This window comes from Callorhinus ursinus, unplaced genomic scaffold (genome assembly GCF_003265705.2).
Source record: "Callorhinus ursinus isolate GAN/ISIS: 27379988/994484 unplaced genomic scaffold, GSC_fseal_2.0 scaffold4, whole genome shotgun sequence".
Classification (NCBI taxonomy): Eukaryota; Metazoa; Chordata; class Mammalia; order Carnivora; family Otariidae; genus Callorhinus; species Callorhinus ursinus.
In genome coordinates, this window is record NW_027397066.1 from 98,206,865 (window position 1) to 98,231,487 (window position 24,623).

Sequence of the window (24,623 nt, forward strand, 5' to 3'; positions counted from 1 at the left end):
GAAAGGTGATAAATTCAGTAATGTGTAGTAGATACTGTGGTGAGCTCTAGTGATTGGGATGAGGGGGGAGAGTTAAGGATGACTCAAAGGTTTGAGTCTTGGGATAAGTGGGTTGAGTTTTCACCAGTTGAGAAAGAGTGAGTTTAAGAAGAGCTGGATTGGAGGGATTAGATCATATGAACATGTTGATTTTGAGGTGTATGTAAGACAGCTGTGTGGAGGTTGTAATAGGAATATGTCATTCGAAGGACAGACAGATCTGTGTCTCAAAATACAGTTTCAGAAGATTAGCACATCAAACCTATGAGAATAGATGAATTTGTCCTGAGATAGGGTCTTAAGATAACATGTGGGTTGACAGTAAAGCCTCAGGAAACTTTTACATTTAAGAGGCACATATAAAAGAGGTCAAAGGAATGGGTCAAAGATGAGTAAGGAAAACCAAGAGTATGAACGACATAGGGGCCAAGGGAATAGGGAATTTCAAAGAGAGAGTAGGCAGGAGTGTTGAGCACAGAAGGGGAGGTTGGGAAAGGAAAGGACTGACATTGTAAGATGGTTGTTTCATAGGAGATGGTGCTGAATCCTTGCATGTCCTCTTCTGTGTTAATGATAGTTACTCTTATTAATATTATTTAATCTTCAAGATATACCTTTAGTTTTTCCTCCTTGAAGCTTTTCCTTTCATCTTCAATCCCTCTGACATTTTTTATTTACATTTTTATGGATCTTACCACTTTGAAAAGGTTTTTCTCATCCTCTGATGATAAATGTAATTTGTGCTTATTGAAATTCAGAAAGGTAACAGTATATAGTATTCTAAAGACATAAATGACTTAATACTCTTGGTATTTATTGCTGGGAAATTTTCCGGAGAGGTTGCACAAATTTATGTTCCTTCCAGTAGTGTTTGAGAAATATCTATTTAGCCATATCTTCATCAAAATTGATTAATATTATAAAAACAGTCTTTGTGACTTTAGTAAAAAAAAAAAGAAAATTGAAAAAAATCTCATTATGTCTTTGATTAGTGTAGTTGATCCGTGAACAATGTGGATTTGAACTGCACGATTTCACTTCTACATGGATTTTTTACAGAACAGTAGCTTAAATGTATTTTCTCTTTATGATTTTCTCAGTAACATTTTCTTTCCTCTACTTTAAGCATAGACTATAAAATACATATAACATACAAAATATGTGTTAATTGACTGTTTATGCTATCAGTAGGGCTTCCAGTCAGTAGTAGGTTATAAGTAGTTAAGTTTTAGGGAGTCAGAAGTTACACTCGCATTTTCTTTGCGGGATATGGTTGGTACCACTAACCCCTGCATTGTTCATGGGTCAGCTATAACTAGGCTGAACTTTATTTTCTCTGGCCAGTCTCTAAGGTTTGGTCAGTGAAGGCACAAGAGCTTCAATTATATGTGACAGACTAATAGAGTTTGTGAAATAAAGGAACTCCATTTTATATGCATATTCTTGATTTCACTTGAATTTCACTGAACTCTGGCTGGCATATTGAAATGTTTTGTCTGGCCCAAAGCCCTAAGTTCTTAACCTTTATGTGGTAATATCCTAAAGAAAGTGCCAGTAGTTAAACTAATATAGAAAATGTAAATAAGAAAAGTGGATTTCACAAGTATTCTCTTTCACATTAGAGAGTCAGTGGTGGTCAACACATTTTGGTAAAGGATATTATTTAAAATACCAACACTTAGCATTTAGAACTGCAATGTCAAGAGAATAATTTGCTTAATGTTCTTCACCAATGTGTGTCATCACTTAACTTTTTTCTGTTTCATGTATAAACATGTAGGAGTATGTGTGTGTGTTACATATTTACTTATTTATATTCCTATGAGAATATTAGATGAGATTTCAAGATTTAGAAAAGTCAGAATATAAAACTCACTAGGCTTAGACATATTGTAGCTTATTTCCATTATTACTGTCAAATGTTTTTCTGTTTAGATTAAGTTAGAGATGATATGGTTATAACTTAAATGGATTTGTTATTAAAGATTTTTTAAATAAATGAAACAAATATTTGCTTAAACCATGGTCTCTGAAACTTAACTGTGGCAGAAAACTAGAAGAAAAAGAATATATAAAATGGTTAGTTTTACAGTTTTTTATGTGGCTATGTGGAAATTTACAGATTTAATTATTGAACTTTTTTTTTTTTAATGTGACAACACAAGGGAAACACACACATATAAGGGAACAACACATACAAGGGAAACAAATTATAGATTAATTTTTTGTTTGTTTCAAGTTTTTATTGAAATTCTAGTTAGTGAACATAAAATGTAGTATTAGTTTCAGGGGTAGAATTTAGTGATTCATCACTTAATACAACACCCAGTGCTCATCACAACCAGTGCCCTCCTTAATGCCCATCACCCATTTAGCTCATCCCCCACCCACCTCCTTCATCAACCCTCAGTTTTCTATACTTAAAGTCTATTTTATGGTTTGCCTCTCTCTTTTTTTCCCCCCCATGTTCATTTGTTTTGTTTTCTAACTTCCACATATGAGTAAAATCGTATTTGTCTTTCTTGGACTGACTTATTTTGTTATCATAATATTCTCTCGGTCCATCCATGCCATTGCAAATGGCAAGATTTCATTCTTTTTTTATGGCTGTGTGGTATTCCATTGTAAATATATATCACATCTTCTTTATTCATCAGTTGATGGACATCTGGGCTCTTTCCATAGTTCGGCTATTGCTGACAGTGCTGCTATAAACATCGGGGTGCATGTGCCCCTTCAAATAAGTTTTTTTGTGTCCTTTGGGTAAATACCCGGTAGTGCAATTGCTGGATCATAGGGTAGTTCTATTTTTAACTTTTTGAGGAACCTCCAGACTGTTTCCCAGAGTAGCTGTTTGCACTCCCACCAGCAGTGAATAAGGGTTCCCCTTTCTCCGCATCCTTGCCAACACCTGTTGTTTCTTGTGTTGTTAATTTTAGCCATTCTGACAGGTATGAGGTGATATCTCATTATAGTTTTTTTTAATTTTATTTTATTATGTTAATCACCATACATTACATCATTAGTTTTTGATGTAGTGTTCCATGATTCATTGTTTGCATATAACACCCAGTGCTCCATTCAATACATGCCCTCTTTAATACCCATCACCAGGCTAAGCCATCCTCCGACCCCTCTCCCCTCAATGGAATATTATGCAGCCATCAGAATACCCAAAATCTTGCCATTTGCAACGACGTGGATGGAACTAGAGGGTATTATGCTAAGCAAAATAAGTCAATCAGAGAAAGACATGTATCATATGACCTCACTGATATGAGGAATTCTTAATCTCAGGAAACAAACTGAAGGTTGCTAGAGTGGTGGGGGTGGGAGGGACGGGGTGGCTGGGTGATAGACATTGGGGAGGGGATGTGCTATGGTGAGTGCTGTGAATTGTGTAAGACTGTTGAATCACAGATCTGTACCTCTGAAACAAATAATACATTATATGTTAAAAAAAAAAGTAGAAAGGGAAAAATGAAGGGGGGGAAATCAGAGGGGGAGATGAACATGAGAGACTATGGACTCTGAGAAACAAACTGAGTAGTTTTGATTTGTATTTCCCTGATGATGAGTGATGTTGAGCATCTTTTCATGTGGCTGTTGGCCATCTGTGTGTCTTCCTTGGAAAAATTAGACTATTTTTTTTGGCATTTCAGACTTAAAGTGGTCATTATAATGAGATGTGCATATTGATTTATTTTATATAGAACTTTTGTAGTTACTGGAAACCAGATCTTCCCCAAGCATTTGTTATATTTCATTTTAATTTTGCCCCTAATTTTGGGGTAATTCAACCTCTTCTATTTGAGTTTCTTTTTCTGTAAATCATAAAGGGCTGTTCTCAGGCTACATCTTATAAAATTCCATTATTCTATGACTATGGTCCCTATAACCTTTTTCTGTATAAAATCAAGTGTATGTATATGTGTGTGCATGTGTGTTTATTTTCGTAATATAGAATAAGAAAACAGAATAAGTTGTAAGGATAAAATGTATTTTCTAATGAAAATTAGTACATTTAAAGAACACATCTACTGAAAGTCCTGATAAATCTCAATGGTTGTTCTTTTGGATTTAGGTTGACTGGGAAACAAAATACTTTTATGCAGTATTGTTTTGGTTTCCTACAGATTATGAAGTTAGAAATTGATGAGATTGCAGCACCTCGATCATTTATCTTTCTCTGGTGTGGTTCCGGGGAGGGATTGGACCTTGGAAGAGTGGTAAGATGGTTTTTTTTAATTGGATTTTTAAATTCATAAGAAAAAATATAAAAAGTGTGAAGATAGATGTTATTCCGTCTTTTGTTTCTTGAGTTGCTAAAATAGAAGGAAAAAACACGTTCAGAAAAGAATGCATGAAAGGCAGTACTTCTTAGTTAACTAGCACTGAAGTTCAGTAAGTCCAAATATGATTTGTTACAACTTCAGGATAACAGTTTAGATATTTGAAACCGCAGCTCAAAAACAGGCTGCTTAGTGTCATTTACTGCTCATTATGAGTAGCTAAAAAGTACTCCTCTGAATAATATTAACTGCTGAATTCCAAATAGAAACCAAAACAAATTGGAAAAATAACACAGCATTTGGAACACATGGTTTGAATGATAGAATGAGAGTGAGAAAGAAGTTACGTAACACCTGTATTTATTTTAAGCATCTTATATTTCCTGTATTTCAGAACTTTATTTTTTATTGCAATATTTTGGATTTCTAAATGGAAACAAAATAGCGTATGCTTTTTTACCCAAGAATCATGGGAGCATGTGGCTAAGTAATAGAAAGCTTCATTCAGTTTTGGTCTCAGTTCTGCTGTCTAGCAGTGAACTTTGGGTAGAGATTTTTACTCTGGTGGGTTTCAGTTTCTTCACTTGTTATTAGATGACACCTTCCATTTTTAGGACATATTACTTGTTATACAGCAGATGATCTCATTTAATCCTGGTAATTTTAGGAAGTGTCCATTTGACAGGTAAAGAATTTAAGTAGGATTATATTGAGATAAATTTGTGCTAAAATCCTGAAATTCTGCAATTACTTTGTATTCTTTATATAAATAACAAGTTTGAGACTGTTGGATACATCCTTGCTTGTGTCATTTATGAACTCCAAGGTAAGACTATAACTGTATTCCAATTGGGTATCTATTTTTTGCTGGCACCTCTCCAAGATGCTCTGGAAAAGCTAAGAAAATAGAAACATACTATATGTTTTTATAGGTATGTTGGTATTTACCTTTTATAGCTCTAATATCTGGCTTTGGACTTGCCCTCCACCTCCCAAATTAGGTTGAAAATGATTAGGAGGTTTTATTGTATTTGTTTATGTAGCAGTCTGTCATATTGGTGAAAGCAGATTTGGGCCAAAAGTGATTGCGAAAATAATTCAGCATGAGAAATATTCATGAGCTTTTTGTTAAATTGATTAAGGCATGGGGATTTAGACCCTTGTGATGTATAATGAATATCCAGTGCAAAACAAATAATTGCCAACAGGAACAGATACTGATCTTGATTTTTGAGATTTTAAAATAAAAATCCAAGTTTCATTTTGAGGTGTTTCTCACTTTACACAGTAAGAGCATTCCTGAAATGAACAGTACCAACAATATGGTACTGCACAATTTAGTTATTTTCCCCCTACTTTCCTCTTGGATCATTGCGGGTGGGGGGTGGACATATCTTATGTTTTTATTCCCACCAGCTAGTCAGCACCTACATTGGGTAGTAGGCCCTCAATATGCCACTCTAAGCAATGTATTAGCAAGCGTTTGTTACATGTTCTTCTATAACAGGTTCTAGGACACTATGGGTCAGATCTCTATTTTCTAGATTGTATAGAGATGGAAAGTACAGTTTCATCCAGTAATGAGATCTACATAACATTTAAGGCTTTGAATTTTTTGAAGTTGTCAGTAGTAAATATATAAAAATAACATAAGACTCTCATTTGAAAAGAAGCTATCAATTAGAACACTTTCAATAGTTTTTAGCTTTGTCAGAGGATAGAAAATCAAGGTGCTAAGAATCAAATTATCTGTTGAATTTTATGATTAAAGAGGGGTTGAGTGTTTTATGATTTAAAACCCACTTTCTATTGATGACAGTGGAAGGTAGTATTGAAGAATTGAAGTATTAATGTAATTCTTTGTTTTGATATTTAACTTTATAGATTATGTTAATATCCAGAATGTATCTGTGCATTCTGTATAATGGCTGTCTATTTAAAGACTGGTATTTCTTTTTTTCTATTTCTGAACTAAAAATTACTGTGACATCTTGGAATTTAGTGTCTCAAACCTCTAGGAAGTTTTTTAATGCTGGTTGGTTATTTTAAGTATTGTTTATTTCTTTTAGCTAAGGATTTCTTTTTTTACTTCTTTCATTTCTAGTGTTTACGCAAATGGGGTTACAGAAGATGTGAAGATATTTGTTGGATTAAAACCAATAAAAACAATCCTGGAAAGACTAAGACTTTAGATCCAAAAGCTGTCTTCCAGAGAACAAAGGTATTGCCTTTATTGTTTTGTTTTCTTTATTTTCATTATTTTCCCTCAAGCTTTTCCAAATGACTGTATACTGTTTAATTTTGGTAGAAAGGTTCTTCTCTTAGATTTGTACAAAAGGCATTGAATGTTATAGTACATCCAGTTTAATTTTAAAATATTTTATGTACTATGTTAGATCAACATTCACTGTGCTAGAGAAGGTAATATGTATTCTTGTGTGTTCTAAACTGCTGTAATTCTAAGTCAGTATGGACTTTTGGTACCTCTGACCCCTCCAGATTTTTTCCTTTTCTCTGGGTCCAGAAAAAAAGAGATGGCAGCAACACTCTCACAGCTGGTTGGCTTAGAGGCGTATTTATTTCCTTTTCTTTTTCCTACATAAGAATCCTAAGAACCTACACAAGGTTCCTACTCTGCTCCATGTAACTGCGCTGTTACTATCAGGCTTTAAAAGTTTGTCCTCCAGTCTTTCACTCTTTAGGGAGCGATTAGTGGGAGAGTCTTTCTTATTAAATCTTTCCGAGACTGGAAAATTCTTTTGAAGGGAACCTACGTTACCCTTACAATGGTTCATGGAGTCAGCTGAGAGATTAAATTTATTTAACTCATACGCCTGCCATTTAGGTTAATTAGAGAAGATCAAAAAAACAAAAAATTGTTTGATTTTCCCATTTTTTTAGGTTGAGTAATTAGACGTATGTATACATGATTAAAGTCCCCTCTCCATATAAAAAGCCTTACATCTTGTATATCGTTTTGGTCTTGGATCATATATGAAGCCCAGTATAACATCATTTTAAGATTCCAAGTTTCTGTAACTGGTTGCAGAGGAAAAGACTCTGGTCATTGACACAGTTCTAAAACGTCATGGCCCCGAATTTAATACTGTCATGTTTAGCTTCCCTGGCAGTCTTCCCACATCCAGAGATCCAGATTTTCTTTCCTATTGTGTTTTTGCCCATAGAACTATTTTCTAAAGATTTGGAGAAATGAAGTTTGTTTTGGAATTGGGGACATCAGAAATGTAAAATGTTAGGAAATATAATTGCTGATGAAGAGATTTATTGGTCTGCTCTTACTGTTACTTAGGAACACTGCCTCATGGGGATCAAAGGAACTGTTAAGCGTAGCACAGATGGGGACTTCATTCATGCTAATGTTGACATTGACTTGATTATTACGGAAGAACCTGAAATTGGCAATATAGAAAAGCCTGTTGAAATTTTTCATATAATTGAACATTTTTGCCTTGGTAGAAGACGCCTTCATCTATTTGGAAGAGATAGTACAATTCGGCCAGGTAGGACCTTAAAAAAAATCATTGAAAAGCTTTATCTCCCCTGGGGATATAGGTGTCAAGAAATAGTTAAAATAAAATTCTTATGATGTGTTTGATTCCTCTTGCTGTACTTCAGATATGCCAAGCTCATTCTTGTCTCTTCATGGTCCTCTACTTTCATTCAAATACCTGACAGACCTTTCCTCACAACTCTGTCTAAACTGGCCACCTTCCTGGGCGCCTGGGTGGCTCAGTCGTTAAGCGTCTGCCTTCAGCTCAGGTCATGATCTCAGTGTCCTCGGATCGAGCCCCGCATCGGGCTCCCTGCTCCGTGGGAAGCCTGCTTCTCCCTCTCCCGCTCCCCCTGCTTGTGTTCCTGCTCTCGATGTGTCTCTCTGTCAAATACATAAATAAAATCTTTAAAAATAAATAAGTAAACTGGCCACCTTCCTGTTCCACTCCCCTCCTTCCTTCTTCCAACACTCTCTTTCCCCTTACTCCGTTTTCTTTTTCTTTATAACACTTATCATTAAATGAATTGCAGGTTCATTTGGGCATATGTTTTAGTCAGTTTCTCCAGCATGCAGTCTCATGGAAGGCAAAGATTGTCTTACTCACTTCTTTCTACCCAACATTCAGATCACTCAGTAAATAATGTGTTGAAGAAATGCGTAAGTGAATGATTAAATAATTCTGCAGAAAATAACCATACGTTTGTGAAATACAGATTTTGGCTTTATTAGAAACTAAAATACCTAGCTTGTTTACTTACATGTATACTGGTGTTGTCTTTTCAGAATTCTAACTTTTTACAAAAACAATATAATGTGAATTTACTACTTTGAAAAATAATTAGACTGTTATGGACAAAGATTTTTTCTTAGAGGGCACAGCTTTCATGTACAGAGTGTCATTGAAATGTCAGTATATTGTTTCTTTTATTGCTTTCTCAGAAGATGTAAAAGTAGCATTGCTTTATTCTTGATATATAAAGTCAGTCTCTTTGCCTTAGCATGTTAAAAATCCGGTTTACAGATGAAAAGAGCCAGAATCTTGTTTTAAACAACCTACACTTTATAAAACATAAGAAAAGTTAAAGAATTTATAATAGAATAATTAGCCATAAAAGTACCTAAGAATTTAGAAGAAACTGATTTTCCTTCTAAAAAAAGTAATTCTTAAAGTTGCCTTAACTTGTGTATATAACATAATCCACCCCTCTTCTCTCTCCCTGCCCATCAGCTACTTCTCTATGCTTTGGTGAGCAGAGTAACTTGAAAATATTTCAGTTGTAGAAACTCATGGTCTCAGATTTCATGAAATTATATAAAAAACAGAAAAGTGAATAATTGAAAACTCAGTCTTTATTGGGCATTTACAGTTAATTTGTAGTTTTTCCCATTCCAGATATAATTAATCAGAAATCATCCTCATTATAAGCTGTTTAGCAATGTAGCTGACAAAATTACCTTTGTACCTATAGAGGTACAACATGTGATGGAAATTCTGAGAAATTATTTTTATTTCATTTAAGATGTATATTTGATTTGTATGTTGAAGGATGTAATTTTCAACAGGTTGAAAGGATGGATAGAATGGGCACAGAGGTGGGGTTTTGTCAGTTTTTGGGTTTTTTTTACATTATGTTGTATTTGTTTTTATTTTCAGAGGTGGAGATTTGTATGGAAACACTTACTATAGTGATTCATTTTTTTACTCAAATGAAGTTGTCATGAAAAACATTAATGAAAAATGTGATTGGAAAGTTAGTTCAAGTTTCATCCTAAAAGACATTAGATACCATATATACGAATCTGTGCTTTGTGGAGAGCCCTAGAAGGTTAGGCAAAGAAGTGACATATTTTAAAGTTTGTTTTAGGCTTTCCACTTTCAGAGGGAGGAGAGGCTGGGAGAGCTTTACAATATGTGTGTGTGTCTGTGACATGTGTAGGGGGCTGGCCTAGTAGGAAAATAAAGGCTCACGTTTGAGGGTGACAGTAGACATGGAAAAATGGGAATGAATAGGAGCAACATGGTACTGGTTCAATTTCTAGCACCTGTCAGCTGGGTTAATGTTGTTGGGAAGAGCAGAGGCAAAAGGTGATTCCAGGATTTTAATCAGAAAACAGTGATATCATTTCCACAAGTAGGAAGGTTAATAAAATGTATTAAATTTTCACTGAGCCCAAACTCAGTGTAGTCTGTAATTTTTTTTTTTTCTAAGTGCTACTCTCACAGAATGTGAAACGTGGATGGAGACAATGAGGAAGATATTTTACAAAAGTTACAGTCATGCAGGTGAAATAAGATCTATACATATGAAATCTGTATAACCATGATTAAATGCCATGTGTTCTGTAAAAAAGATAAATATTGGATGAGTGATAGGGGCATCTTTATTTTTTAATTTTATTTATTTATTTTTTTTGGTAGGGGCAGCTTTAAAAATGCATTAGAGATTTGAAGTAGCTCCTAAAGGATCAGTAAGAGAAATGGGGAAAAAACAGATTATCTTTCCCTCTATTTCAGGCTGGCTTACAGTTGGACCAACTCTTACAAATAGCAACTATAACGCAGAAACATATGCATCCTACTTTAGTGCTCCTAATTCCTACTTGACTGGATGTACGGAAGAAATTGAGAGACTTCGACCAAAATCACCCCCTCCCAAATCCAAGTCTGATCGGGGAGGCGGAGCTCCCAGGGGCGGAGGAAGAGGTGGAACTTCAGCGGGCCGCGGCCGAGAAAGGAATCGCTCTAACTTCCGAGGCGAAAGAGGTGGCTTTAGGGGCGGCCGTGGAGGCGCCCACAGAGGCGGCTTTCCACCTCGGTAACTTTTTAAGACACTGACCTGTTAATGCCCCTATACCTTCTTCCCTGTAGTTTGAACTCCAATTGGGGGACTTTGTTTACTACTCAATTCCAGCTTGCACTTTGCTTTAATTTCTCGAAGCTGCAGGAATATCTTAGCCAATCTCCCTCATAGTTGTTACACACATTGGGTAGTTTTATCCCAGAAAAACAGATCATCCTGCCTTTGGTCATGTGCATGTAACTTGACAATGAAACAAATACCTTCCTTTCAGAGACTAATTTATTCTGGTAGATTCCAACTAATTACAGAGGCTTTTGCTTTTTAGAAATAGTTTAAGTGAACAGTGAAAAAGTCCCAATCTGTAGTGTCATACTAGTGCCAAGAGCAGTTGATAATAGGCATCCTGCCACTGCTGTCATAGCAAATGGAAGGCTCTTTGGGAGCCTTGATAGAATGGAGTTGGGACAGATGGTTAACTTCTGTCAAAGTTTTAACATTTTCTTGATGAAACAATAAAAAGAGACTTTTTTTTTCTTTTTAAAAAATCTTATACTCAGATATAATTCGACTACTACTGAGAAATTGAGAGAATTCGAACAAAATCACCTCCTCCCAAATCTAAATCTGATAGGGGAGGTTGGCGCTCCCAGCGGTGCACAGAGGAAGAGGTAGAATTTAGTAGGCAGACTTAAAAAGAGAAAAAGCTCATCATAATTTCAGTTGCATAGCTGCAGATGACTGAATCACATTTCTTAGGAAACAAAGGAGGACAGATATCCAAGTGCTAGAACTTTGATATAGACTTGAACTTGGATTGACTTTCAAAGCAGCTTTATATTCCTTAGGAAAGTAAAAGAAATGCAACAGAGACCTGGTTATCAGGTGTTTCGGAGAATAAAGTATTTGGTGATGAGGAAATGACATCTTTAAACTTGTTATGGAGAAAACAGTATAAAAACCAATTACAGAAAACCATCAGCTAAGACAGCTTAGAAAAATGGAACTGCAGTTGCCTTTTATTAAAACCGTATGGTGTGTTTTTAAAAGCGTGGCTTTGCAGATAGATTGGTTGTATAAAACTTTCTGCTGTCATTTCTCTTTCTCTACTATAACTCATGTTTTAAATGAATTTAATGAATGAAATACCATTATTCTTGAAAAATATATTTTTTATTTTGTGTACAATTTTTCTAATGAAACTTTAAACCTTTGAAATGTGGGAGTCTGTTTTCTGTAAGTGGAATTGCCTTTGTTACCAAATGAAAAAGGACTGACTTAAGATCAGACTTTTGTTTTGGTCTGTGATGCATTTTAGTAGCCATTCTCAGCTTTTCATTGGCTTCTGTTATACCTAAAGTAAGGTTATATTGTACGCACTAAAGACTCAGTTTAAAGATAAGGGCTGAATTGTAGAGATAGGGTTGCTCAATCTGTTGGTACTTTGTAGTACAAATAGCATTTGACGAATGCCTTTCTTGATGTAGATCTGTAGATACGAATCACAGCTGGTTAGAATTTTTACTGAAATGATCCTGTATTTTCAACTTCAGTAATTATAAAGTATCTAGAGATAGAACTGTATTTGTCAAAGTTGACATGAGAATAAAGATAGATGTTCTAATTGCCCAGTGTGGGTCTTTAGAAATACCAGTTAGAAGTGACCCCGTCCTATAAAGGAGACTGTCTAGTGTAGTCCACACCCTGGGCCTAGCCAAGGGAAGGCAACATTCTTTGTGCTTACCTGACCTAGTTACCTGTGAGATGCTTATCATAATGTCATCTTACAGGGAGTTACGAATGGCTTCTTTGTAGGTTGAAAGTTAAATATGCCCACCATATTTATAATACAGCAAATAAGAAAGGAGGGGGTGGGGAAAATGCAAGGCCTAGAATTATCTCTTTGACAATGTAATGTGGAATTTTTATAGCACAGGATGGCATTGACTCACTAGTTTTGCTACCCTTCACTTTCTTTTTTTTAAAGATTTTATTTATTTGACAGAGAGATAGCGAGAGCAGGAACACAAGCAGGGGAAGTGGGAGAGGGAGAAGCAGGCTTCCCACCGAGCAGGGAGCCGGACATGGGGCTCGATCCCAGGACCCTGGGATCATGACCTGAGCCAAAGGCAGATGCTTAACGACTGAGCCACCCAGGCGCCCCAGCTACCCTTCACTTTCAGTAAAGGTTAGGGTATCATTTTTATGACAGAATCTTTATTCATTGAGGAAACGTTTCCAGTGAAAACTCACTAATCTGACCTCTTCTGGCTTGTGATCATCCTTATATTTATTTACTTGTCTTACATTTTCAAAAAATTATCTAGGAATTACCCCAAATAAGTTAATTTATAGTTGTTTCACTTAACAGATTCCTTATTGGGGATAGAAGCTAATAATTGTGAAATAACCTTACATTTTTCAGTTTAAAAGTTCTAAGATCAGCATATCTATTATACATAATTACAATCCCAAGTATTCCAGTCCAAAGTTGATGTTTATTTTCATTGGTAATAGTTCTCTCCCTGTTACCTAGTTCCCTTCAAAGGATGGAGATTAGGAGGCCTAAAGTACTACAGTTCTTCTGTGGAGGAGTTGATGATGTCATCTAGAACAGATTTTGTGGTGGGGCATATCATACCCAAACACTACTGAACCAGATTAGACCAAGGGATTATGGAGATGTCAGTCCAAGAGTAGAATGGTCACCAGGAAACGGCACAGTGTGAGAGGTGTCAAACTGGGAGTGGAGATCAAGCGTGGAGGAGAGTCTGGTTCTGGCGGCCAGGTCACAAGTCCAAAGTTGGAATGGGTCAGCATTGCAGCAGCAGCATAGACTCTTCTGATGCTCAGGTCAGTCAACGAGCCACCTGTGAGTCCTTAGCCCGTAAATCTGGAAACTGAAACTACATGTCTGTCTCTGTCCTAAAGCTGAGTAAGTGTCATACCATAGTCTGATTTTTAAGTTGATGGAGTTTTAATGGCAAGGTGCCTGCATGTTAGTGTGCTATCCATAGCTGAGATCCTGTGTCATGGCTGTTTCTAGGAATGATTCCTTTTTATGTCTTCCAGAATACTTCCTACTCGTTTTAATTTGCTAAATTACAACTTTCTGATTAGTTTCAGCAGCTTATTTTAAAACCTGTACTGCTTTCATCCTGAATTTAACTACATAAGATTTGGTCTTTGAAGTTTAGTTCCAGATTTTTTCTCATTTGTTTAATCTTTATTCCCTTGACCCTATGGGACTCATTCTAAATAGTAGTTTTTGATCTAAAAGTGTCTTACATTTTTGTGAGCTGTTAAAAACAAACTTTTGCTTATAAGAAGGGCCTTTCTTAGAACGATCCTATGATCTTGGGGTCCATGTAGGACTTTTTAGCATTACCCTGTCTTTGATATTTGGTGATAGTTTAGCTTGGGTCTCAAGTATATGTAGTCAATCAGTTCTAAAGTTGTAAATCTAGGACTTCCCAGCCATGGAGAAGACTCCCTTTCTGGAAAAGCCACATTGTTCCTGCTTGCAAGGCCTCTGTCATTTCCTCAGATACAAACACGCAAGCTGTAGTGCACAGAGAAAACTACCCCATTTAATCTAGATAATTCTTTTCCAGCAAACCCGCTTTCCAGTATTAGTCAAAATGTTAAAATGATCAGTTTGTGTATGTGTTACACTTCTTGTCTTTATGTCTGGAGGGTGCTAATAAATAGTGAAATTGGATAACGTAGGTGTTTTCCAATTCTAAATAATGGAGAATCTAGAGGTCAACAATATAAAACGCATACAGGAATCAAGCATATAATATAAATTGGTGAAGCAAGCCATGAGTCTGTTTTATAGTGGAGTATTTATCTTTTTTGACATTCTTCGGTTGCATATTAAACATGGGAATATTTACTTTCATTTATCTCATCTGTTTTCCCAGTTTGATGGGTTTTTTCAAGCCCTAAGAAAAGCAGAGCAGCACAGAGCACTTTAATAAACAGCCACTGACTTGATCACAGGCCCATGGAGACTAGAGAGAAAGGTAGGGGGACAGGAGAGCTCACCCCCCGGGTAAGGTGGACATCACTACTCCGCTCCACCTCGTTGTCACCACACAGGGAAGACGGTAAGTCTGAGCTACCCGTGTGAAATCTCCCAGATTCTTAGATGCTGGCATTTAAATTTGTGTCCTTTGCTACATTTCCTTTTGTTAAAATTAGTTTGGCTAGCTAAATCCTGCATGCATATTTTAAATTCTTGTCTCTAACCACCAGTGACTAGATCTATTAAAAGAAGGGGGAAAAACGTTACTCAATTGGAACAGGAAGCCACCAGCTTTGGAAGCGTGTGATATAGTCAGTGTCCTTTGGAACATTCATAGAAGATTGCAGATGTGGACTAATACTTTAAAGTGGCATACAGTGACGTGACTGCAAGCCATTTGTTTGTCCAGTGGGAGAAAATGTAGAGGTCTAGGCCTGTGTTGTCACAAAACACACCTTTTATAGAATCCCATACCTGTACAAGTTTTTAGTTTACAGTTACACTTGTTAAGATCATAAAAGAGTAACTGCATTATTCTGTTTTGTCTTTTTTTTTATTTTATTATGTTAATCACCATACATTACATCATTAGTTTTTGATGTAGTGTTCCACGATTCATTGTTTGCATATAACACCCAGTGCTCCATGCAGAATGTGCCCTCTTTAATACCCATCACCAGGCTAACCCATCCCCTCACCCCCCTTCGCTCTAGAACCCTCAGTTTGTTGCTCAGTGTTTTGTCTTCTTAAAGCAGAGGACAAAAAATCAGTTTTGTTCAGAGATAGCCAGTTTAGTAGTTTATGCTGGTTAAGTTTCTAAGGTAATTGCCTAAATGTCTTATGGAATTTGCTGTCACTTTATGGGTTTATGCTTCTCAAGACAACTTCTGGGTAGACACATACTTTAATATTTAGTAAAGGAGAGGCTTTTAATGTAATAATATTGGTCATAATTCATAAAAATTACACAGGTGGATGGATTATTTGGCCTTGTCCAAAAATGTAGGCTTATATGCATGGTAAATAGGAGCTCCAGATCATAGCTTACCTTTCTGCTCTTACGTCTTATTGAAAAAAAATTTTTAAGCATATAGTAGTACCCCCTTATCCATGGGGGATACGTCCCAAGACTTTAGTGGATGCCTGAAACCAGGGATAGTACCAAACCCTATATATACTAAGTTTTTTCCTAAACATACATACCTGTGATAAAGTTCAGTTTATAAATTAGGCATACTAAGAAATGAACAACAATAATAGAACAATTATAACAATATACTGTAATAAAAGTTACGTGAATGTGGTGGTTCTCAAAATATCTTAACTATACTCACCCTTCTCGTGATGATGTGAGATGTTAAAATGCCTGTGTGATGACATGAAGTGGGGTGAGTGACAATAGGTATTGTGATGTAATGTTAGGCTACTACTGACCTGACAGTGTATCAGAGGAGGATCATCTGCTTCGGGACCATGACTGACCTCAAGTAACTGAAACCATGGAAAGCAAAACCACAGATAAGGGGGGACCACAGGATCATCATAATTAAGAATGTCTATAAAAACAATTCCAAAGCAAAACTTAAGCAAATATAAGGACAAATGTAAGTTAATCAGCCAATTAATTTCCTGAATCTTAAATCCCATCCCCTCCGTGAGATGAGGCCAACAAGATACTGGATCAAGATGGCATTAGAACCTCTTTGGGGAATATTCCCACTTCTGATTGCTTTCCCTTGTCCCAAATCCAGTGCAGAATCACCAGAGGTGCCTGCCTTTGTCTACTCAGTTAGTGCTTACAGCCCTGCTGCTTGTGCGCTCAGAAATCAGTCTTTGTCATTTATAAAAAGGCAGCAGTGTGCTTTCTCAGCTTCTAATGTATGGCACATAGTAGGTGCCTAATAAATAGTCCCTTACTCCTTTGCTTTCTTAGTAATTGGAAGTAATGACCAGAGGATTTTTAATATCCTTCTCTTTCCACTTCCTTTCCCTCCTGCTGGTGCTTTCTTGGCTACATAAGAGGACTGTGTTTCTCTAATAAGGATTTTTTTTTTTCCTCTCAAGAGAACATTGTTTTTGAGGCTGAGGCAACAAAGTAATTTGCACTGCCTTACCACTGATAAGCAGATTTATAGAATGAATTTTCTCTCATCTGACTTTAAAGACACCTGATTCTTTCCTCAGGTTATAAAATTTCTTTCTACCAAATGTAACCCATAAAGTAAGGAAAACATTTTAACTACATCTATATCGTCTTGTTAATGACAGCTTAAGTAACAGGACTACACCCGTCCTATAAGTCATAGTGGACCCAAGAATAGGTTGCTTGGGAGAGGACAGGGTAGTTGAGGACTGGCTTGGGGGGGCACTCAGGGCACTCGGGAGTTTTGGGACACTGCTGCTGACCACTAACACTGCCCCGGGGAGACGGCCTCACTCGAAAATAGCTGAAAGGCTAGGAAAGTGTCCATCCCAGGATATTCATCCCCTACTAGCACATGGTGGAAGCAGAGAAGCCCTGGAACTCAGGAGACTGTGGGTGGGCCTTGACGCTAGTCATCAGCGTGAGCCAAAGATGGCAGAGCTTCCCTGCCAATCCTGTGAAACAGACATTCACGTTCAATTAGGTTGATTTTTAAAACGTGACTTTTTTTTTTTTTGCACACTAGAGGTTATTGCTGTAAACTCATACCTGCTAAATCTGCTTTGCCCTAATTCATAATGTAATAACCTTTTTTTCAAAGAGGCAATATTGGGCCCTTAAAACATTAATTGGGTAACATTAATCTAAACCCCATGGTATATCCTAAAACAGTATTTTTCAAACATGAATAATATATATTTAAAGAAAGTTTTTCATGGACTCGAGAAATACCTCTGTTTGAAAAATAGGGACTTAAGAAACTAGTCTTATATAAAATATCTTAAAATTGAAAAATCCTTATTGCAAGAGTTTTAGATGACAGGTAACAATTTTTTAATGTTATCAAAAAAAGTACACCCTGATTTTGCACAACTCATGTACTCTTGAGACCACCTGTAGTCACTATTTTGTAATGATTATTTCCTTAACTAGTCATTTTGCTTTTGCTTTATGTGAGTTAAAACTGGATTTTCAGGGGCACCTGGGTGGCTCAGTCCGTCAGGTGTCTGCCTTCGGCTCAGGTCATGATCTCAGGGTCCTGGGATCAATTCCCATGTTGGGCTCCCTGCTCAGAGGGGAGTCTCCTTCTCCCTCTGCCCCTCCATCCTGCCTGTTCCCTCTTTCTCTCTCTCTCTCAAATAAATAAAATCTTAACAACAAACAAACTGGATTTTCATGGGGGCACCTAGGTGGCTCAGTCCATTAAGTGTCTGCCTTCGGCTCAGGTCATGATTTCAGGGTCCTGGGATGGAGCCCCACATTGGGCTCCCTGCTTAGCGGGGAGTCTGCTTCTCCCTCTGCCCCTTCCCCTGCTCGTGTTCTCTCTCTCGCTCTCAAATAAATAAAATTTTACAAAACCCCCTGGATTTTCATGTATTAATTTTGGATAACAATGGCTCTGGAAATCCTGTTTACAAGGACATGCTTTGGGAATTGGGAGGGTTTGGCCTGGAAGGGACACAATAGGAATATGTGGTAGCTTTAAACTCTGAAAACTGCTATCAAGTGAAGGAAGACTTCACCCACGGCCTCAAAAGAGAGAACAAGCTGGCACCAAAAGGAAAAAATTCAGGAAAACAATGTGCTACGTAAAATTTTCTCACAAACAGAACTGTTCATAGTGGCTGCTTAGGGCACGAATAAGCTTCTTATCCGTGTCTCAAGAAAAAGCCAAGAAATACCCATAAGAGATGATGACTAAGGGATTTTTATTGCCTTTTTCCACTGAGATTTTTTTCTCTATCCAATTTAGTCAGGATTACACCTGTGTTTCCAGCAATTAAAATTTTTACAAAGTCAATTCTCCCCAAAAATTGCCTTTTCTGAAAGATTGTTGACCAACCTTTCTGAAAGGTTTCAGACACTTCAGTGTATAATGCCTCCTAGTGGAGCTGAAGTTCAATTTCATATACCTTTGCATATTCCAAAACACGAGCTAAAAATTTGATCCAAACTCTTACTTTCTTAATAAACGTGTTCCCATCTGACTGAACATTAGAAAAATATTAACATACCGCTCCTAATTGTCCTCCATCTCCTGTCATTAGGTTAGACTTGCAGTAATGAAGGTAATGCCATTTAGTAACTTCCTCAAAGATGTGCCTTCTTTTGAGTGAGTAAACTCTTATTTTTTCATAATGGTTCCTCCAAATACAAAATATAAATTCTTGTCTTTGGCTTATATTTTACTGAAGTTTTGGTTTTTAATATTTAAAAGCAGCTTAGGCTACAGTTTTCTCATATTGCTAAATTTATTTTAATCTCTGAAACCATCTTTTAATTGGACATTTCTATAGCATTTAAAGATAGCTTGATTTTGAGGCTATCAGTTAAGATACTCATGGCATAAGAGCAAATACAGTTAGGAGTCAGATTCGTCTGACTCCTAGTTTTCATGATCTTTAGCAGGTTTAATAAAAAGATACTAATAACAGCAATGAACAGTTAAATAGCACTGTCAGGGACTGTTCTAAGCCCTTTACACTTATTAACCTAATCTTGAGACAAATGAGTAAGAAACCAAGGCACAGAAAGGTTTCTAACTTGCCCTGAAGTTCCATTTCAGGTGGAGCTGGTGTAGAAAACCATGTCAATGGTTCCTGAGCCCATTATGCTCTACTGCTTCTCAAGGTTTGGGGGAGGGGATGTACCCGAACACCATGGAATAGCACTCACCATTTTTGGCAAGTAGTCCTTTCAGGCAGGATTCATTGGAGCATTTCCATTATATACTGGGTTTCTCTTCCCATTGAAAGCTAATCTCCGTTTGTACTCTGCATTATATTACCTTCGGTCTTCCAAGAGTCTTACTCTTACAAATATTTTTTCTCGGTCTTCAGTCTTCAACATTTTTGGGGGGTTGACGAAACGGTACCACTACTAATTATTTTTCCAACATAACACTGGCTTCCTTCCACCAGCATTCAAATGTTAAATTCCTGTCTTAAAATAAGAAATCCTGTCTTTCTGCGACTCTCTCATCCCCTTCTTGAGTTGCCTCCCCTCTGACTCCCATTGCTCAACATACTCCAATCTAGCATTCAAGTTCACTGACCCTGTAAAACTGTTCTCACCAAACTCACCCATGACGTTTTTACTAATTCCAACATACCTTTTAGTCTTTAACTTCCCTTTGGGAAGACTGTAACTTGGCTGCCCACTCTCCGTGCATCCCTCTTACGTTGGTTTTGTGATGTCCTCTTACCAGGTTTTCCTTCTTAACCTCTCTGGCCCTTCTCCCCAGTCTCCTCAGGTTTCCACTTCATTGTCTGTCTCAGGGATTTGCCGCCCTCTCACTACAGAATTGCCCTGGGTTTTTGTTTTGTTTTTTTCATCTATTTGTGCTATTTCTTTGCTATTTCTTTTTCTCTGTATGTAGAGGACTTGTAAATTTCCAGCCTAGAGGCCTCTCCTGAGCCCATATTTTTATCTCACTTGCATAGTTCTCAAGCCTCCTCAGCACATACAAATGTAAACTACTACCTCTTGTACACACCACACGGAGATGACGCGTACACAATCAGCCTCTACTCTGGCATTTCCTTTTCGAGGGAACGGTCTCACTGTCTACCCAGCTGCCCAAAGCAGACATCATTTTCAGACACTTTTTCTCCTTCACTAACTTTTTAACTCCTCCTTATCCCCTTCTGTCAAAACCTGTTATTTCAAGTGCAGGCCACCATATACTCAAGTGGACTGTTGAACCTCCTAAATGGTCTCTCTGCTTCTAGTTCTACCACCTTACAACTGCCAAGTAATCTCCGTAAAGAATATCCTGTCACTCTTACTGAAATCAGTCTGAATGTCTTGACTTTACCTTTAGGATTAAATCCAAACTCTCCCTTGACCAGGACTCACTCTTCCTATTCCTCCAGCTTTATCTTTTGCCACTTTGTCTCTCCCTAGGAAGTTCCAGCTCAGTTTAAGTTCTTCAAGTTTACTGAAAGGGTGATACATGCTCTGTTGCACTCTGAGCCTTCAAGCATATATTTCCCTCTGCTGGAACATTTACCAATCCTCTCAATTACCTGGCTAATGTTTACTAATTCTTTCAGGTCCCAGCTTCAATATAACTAATGGGAAATCTTTATGGACTAGACCTTCCCCCCTATCTAGACTAGGTCACATATCCCTGATTTTATTTATATATTACATATAAATATATATATAATGCATAAATATATATATAAATATATACATATATGAAAAATAAAATGCTATAGCATGGCACAGCATTTATGAAAACTGTAATTGTAAAGATGGCAGGGGTTTTGTTTGTATTGTTCACTGTTGTCTGTCTCTCCAGTAAAGGGCATGGCACCTGGCACATAGAAGATGTGCAATATTTAAGTTAGAACATACTGCCTCATAGAACAGCACATTCTTTGAGCGCTTAATTACTTAGAAGGTTGTTCTTTCAATTGAGCAGCACCTTGTTATTTCTGTGTATTGGTTCTGGTTTTATACCCTAGGGAACATATAAAACAATCCTTAGACTATCTCCAAGTGAGTAAAGCAATGTGCTCTGGGCTTCTAGTTCACACAGAGCATGGTGCCTAGAACTGAACACTCATCTAGGTGGGTCTCACCTCGGAGTAGAGTAGGGCCATCGCTACACTCAGCCGACAGGCTACCCTTGCAAGAGAGTAACTTGATTACATTGACACTGTAGATTCACGCTGACAAACTCCCTCAGTTCTTTTTTAAGTACCATTGTTTCCAAGGAGCATTTGCATGTGCATTTTTTTGGACACAAGTTCAGGATCATACATTTCTTCTTGTTAAACTCATCCAAGTCGATCCGAAACATCATGCCAGTTGGCTGACATGGGAAGAGATTTTAATCTTATCAGTGTATTTGTTATTCTACTCAATTTCATGACATCTACTAATTTATAAATAAACCTTACTAGCCATGTAATCATAGACAGGTCCTGATTTAATCACTTCAAGTCTATCTCTTCATCTGTGAATGGGGCTGATAATAAAATTGGGGTTATCATGAGGAGTAAATGTTTGCAAAATACATACTGCAGTTCTTGGGACACTATATGTACTCAATATACTTAACTCTTATTATTTATTCATATCACTGATATCAAAGTTGAACAGGGCAGATACAGGACAGATGCCTGTGTCAGACCACTGAAAACCACCCTTCTAGGTTTATGTATATTCATTAATAATAATGGTCTCATATAGCCCATTTCTATTATTCTACCCACAAGGGCATATTAGAGAATGTTTAAAAAATGCATTTCTCAAGTATATTGTCTCTGATATTTCCTAGATTGATTTATTCACCTAACACTTCCCAATCCTCAAAAAAAAAATTTCAGTTTTCCCAATTTGTTCTTAGTGAACCATTTAAACAACTTTTTTCCAAGACACTGAGTACTACACCCTTACTTCTTTTTAAAATCTCAAAATACCTAAAAAATTTCTAACTGTTGAGTAAGAGCATATGAAGTGATTTATTGATACTGGTTAATATCCATTATATACAGGTAGAAACCCTCAAAATTGTACAGAGAACCATTAAGAATATAGATAAAGACAGTTTTATAGACAAAACAACAACTGGAAAACAGTTTTAACATACACAACATATAATCATAAAAAAAAAAAAACCAACGTAGAACACAAATTGTTCTACCAAATAGATTCCAAGGTTATTAGAAGTCTGCTATGCAGACCTTAAGTTGAAAAACATGTTCAATGGCTGTTACATGGTTTAAAAAAATTAGGTATAATGTAAAAATTGTTTTTTTTTCCTCACTGCAAATGGGAGAGCCAAGACAACTTTTTACCCCAAATCTATACATTTTGAAAAATAATTTATATGTCTAGCACAAAGAAAGAAAATTGAGAATGTTTACAGTTCTGTAAACTATGCCTTTCATGAAATGCAAACTGTCTCACTTTTAACAGTTAAAAATTGTGCAATCAGAAATAGACTGTTCCCTTTAAAAAGTACAGTTGTACCTTCATTGACTTTATACCTGAGCACCAAAGCTGAAGTCCTAAATGTCGTCCTGGAAAGCTATTTTGAAAATGAGCAAGAAATCAAAACTAGCCTGGTATCATCTGGAGAATTAGGCACCAAAAAGGAGATTATCTCCTTAGAAATGCAACATCAACAATAGAGAAGATTCAATTAATTAAGCAGCTGGCAGATCTCTTTGTGAACGCAACAAAGGAAATCCACATAAGACGATCCTCCATAAAGTCCCTTGTCTTCTACCAGGAACTGTCGGAAAACCATTTCTGGCTGCTCCCGCTGCTTTACTATGGTCAGCTAGGAAAAAATAACAAGGCAGGTGGTTATAAACGTTCTCTGAATGTGGCTCAATTTTGTATGCTTATATTTCATCAAAATTATATAATGTCCGCTGTGTGTGAGGCCTTGGACGATGATGGGAAAGTGCCTATTATCCAGAGTGGAGGGGAGGCACTGACCCCAAAACCATAGAAACCCAAGACATACCACTATAACTGACAACAATGAAATATAAGCAAAGCACTTTGGCAAAGGCTTCACAATGGTAATAACGATCACTTGAGCCTTAAAGGATAAGGTAGGATTTCCTTAAGGATGGGGGTGGGGTTAGAGAACATTCCATAATGGGGTGCCACGTACCATGTACCAAAGATGGACATGGCTGGCATGTGAATTAACAGTCTTAAAATCAGCGGACGGTTAGGGACAAACTACCTAAATGAGTCTGAGCTTTTGTAGGAATTGGGATCCAGTGAAAGTGCCGCAGAACAAAATGAGTTAACTGGTAGCATATAGAAGGCACTATGAGATGAAAGAAACTCGATAGGAAGCAGCTGGAGGCATCTAGGTGGAGAGATGATCGGGATCTGAATTCCAGGGCAGTGAAGGTGGAAAGGGAAGAGATCTGAGAGGTGCTACATGGGTAGAGCATGTGACCCTTGGTCTCACGTGTCGTGAGTTCAAGCCCCATGTTGGGCATGGAATCTACTAAAAAAAAAGAAAAGAAAGAAACACAATTGGGAGGTGCTACAGAGGTGGACTGCACAGGGGATTCTCGTTCCCTGCTCATAACAATGATCTAGGGTCGTGCTGTCCAGTACTGTAGCCACCATCGACATGTGATTATCGAACACTTGAAACATGGCTAGTCTGAATTGGGTTGTACTGTAAGTGTAAAAAACACAATGAATTTCTAAGACTTAAAAAGAAAGTACAAAACTCCCTAACTGCTTATCCATGTGGAAATGATATTTTGGATATACTGGGTTAATAATTTATTACTAAGATGACTTTTCTACATTTTTGACATGGCTACTAGGAAATGCAGAATTACATATGTAGTTTGCATTATTGGACAATGCTGCTCTAGGGGAAGGGGTGCAAGGGAAAGAAGCCCAGAAGGGGACAGTCTTGGCATGAACACTTGGAGCCCCTCCTGGTCCTTCCTTACTCCTGTTTTCAGGAAGTCAGAGATGATGATCTGAATGTTCAGAATCTGTTGTCTATTGAGCTATGAGTGGAGTTAATTAGATGCACACATACAAAACAATGTCTCTCTGCCTGCTTCATGGCATCTCCTCACCTGGTGAAACCACCAGAAAGGTCTGCAGTTACCAGCTGCGGTGAGGAAGGTACATTCTATTTTGGCTAGGAGGGCCTGGCCCTCCCTACTTTCGCTTTAGTTATCAAGTAGAATAATTCTGTCAACACAACTTGCTTTCTTTCCTTTATGTTATTTTGACTTGGTCTGTGTCCCGACACTGATAAGTTTTAAACCACCCCTGACCTGATAAAAATACAACAGCT

General features: G+C 37.2%; 2 protein-coding genes across 5 annotated transcripts in view; one reads left to right on the forward strand and one right to left on the reverse strand.

Annotated features, from left to right (window-relative positions):
* Positions 1–15,976, forward strand: part of METTL14 (methyltransferase 14, N6-adenosine-methyltransferase non-catalytic subunit) — a 30,646-nt gene extending 14,670 nt beyond the window's left edge. For both annotated transcript variants that reach the window (XM_073892183.1, XM_025874099.2), the window contains 4 exons: positions 4,176–4,268; positions 6,436–6,552; positions 7,642–7,852; positions 10,361–15,976. In XM_073892183.1, coding sequence (XP_073748284.1) covers positions 4,176–4,268; positions 6,436–6,552; positions 7,642–7,852; positions 10,361–10,665 — 726 coding nt within the window. In that variant the 3' untranslated portion in view covers positions 10,666–15,976. The remainder of the gene's footprint in view (positions 1–4,175; positions 4,269–6,435; positions 6,553–7,641; positions 7,853–10,360) is intronic.
* A 5,432-nt stretch (positions 15,977–21,408) lies between these two features.
* The window catches only part of SEC24D (SEC24 homolog D, COPII coat complex component), a 103,913-nt gene continuing 100,698 nt past the window's right edge, over positions 21,409–24,623 (reverse strand). Inside the window, exon 23 of one of the 3 annotated variants that reach the window (XM_025874095.2) lies at positions 21,409–23,114. In XM_025874095.2, coding sequence (XP_025729880.1) covers positions 22,974–23,114 — 141 coding nt within the window. In that variant the 3' untranslated portion in view covers positions 21,409–22,973. The remainder of the gene's footprint in view (positions 23,115–24,623) is intronic. The other 2 variants (XM_073892182.1, XM_025874096.2) reach the window with 2 other exon arrangements.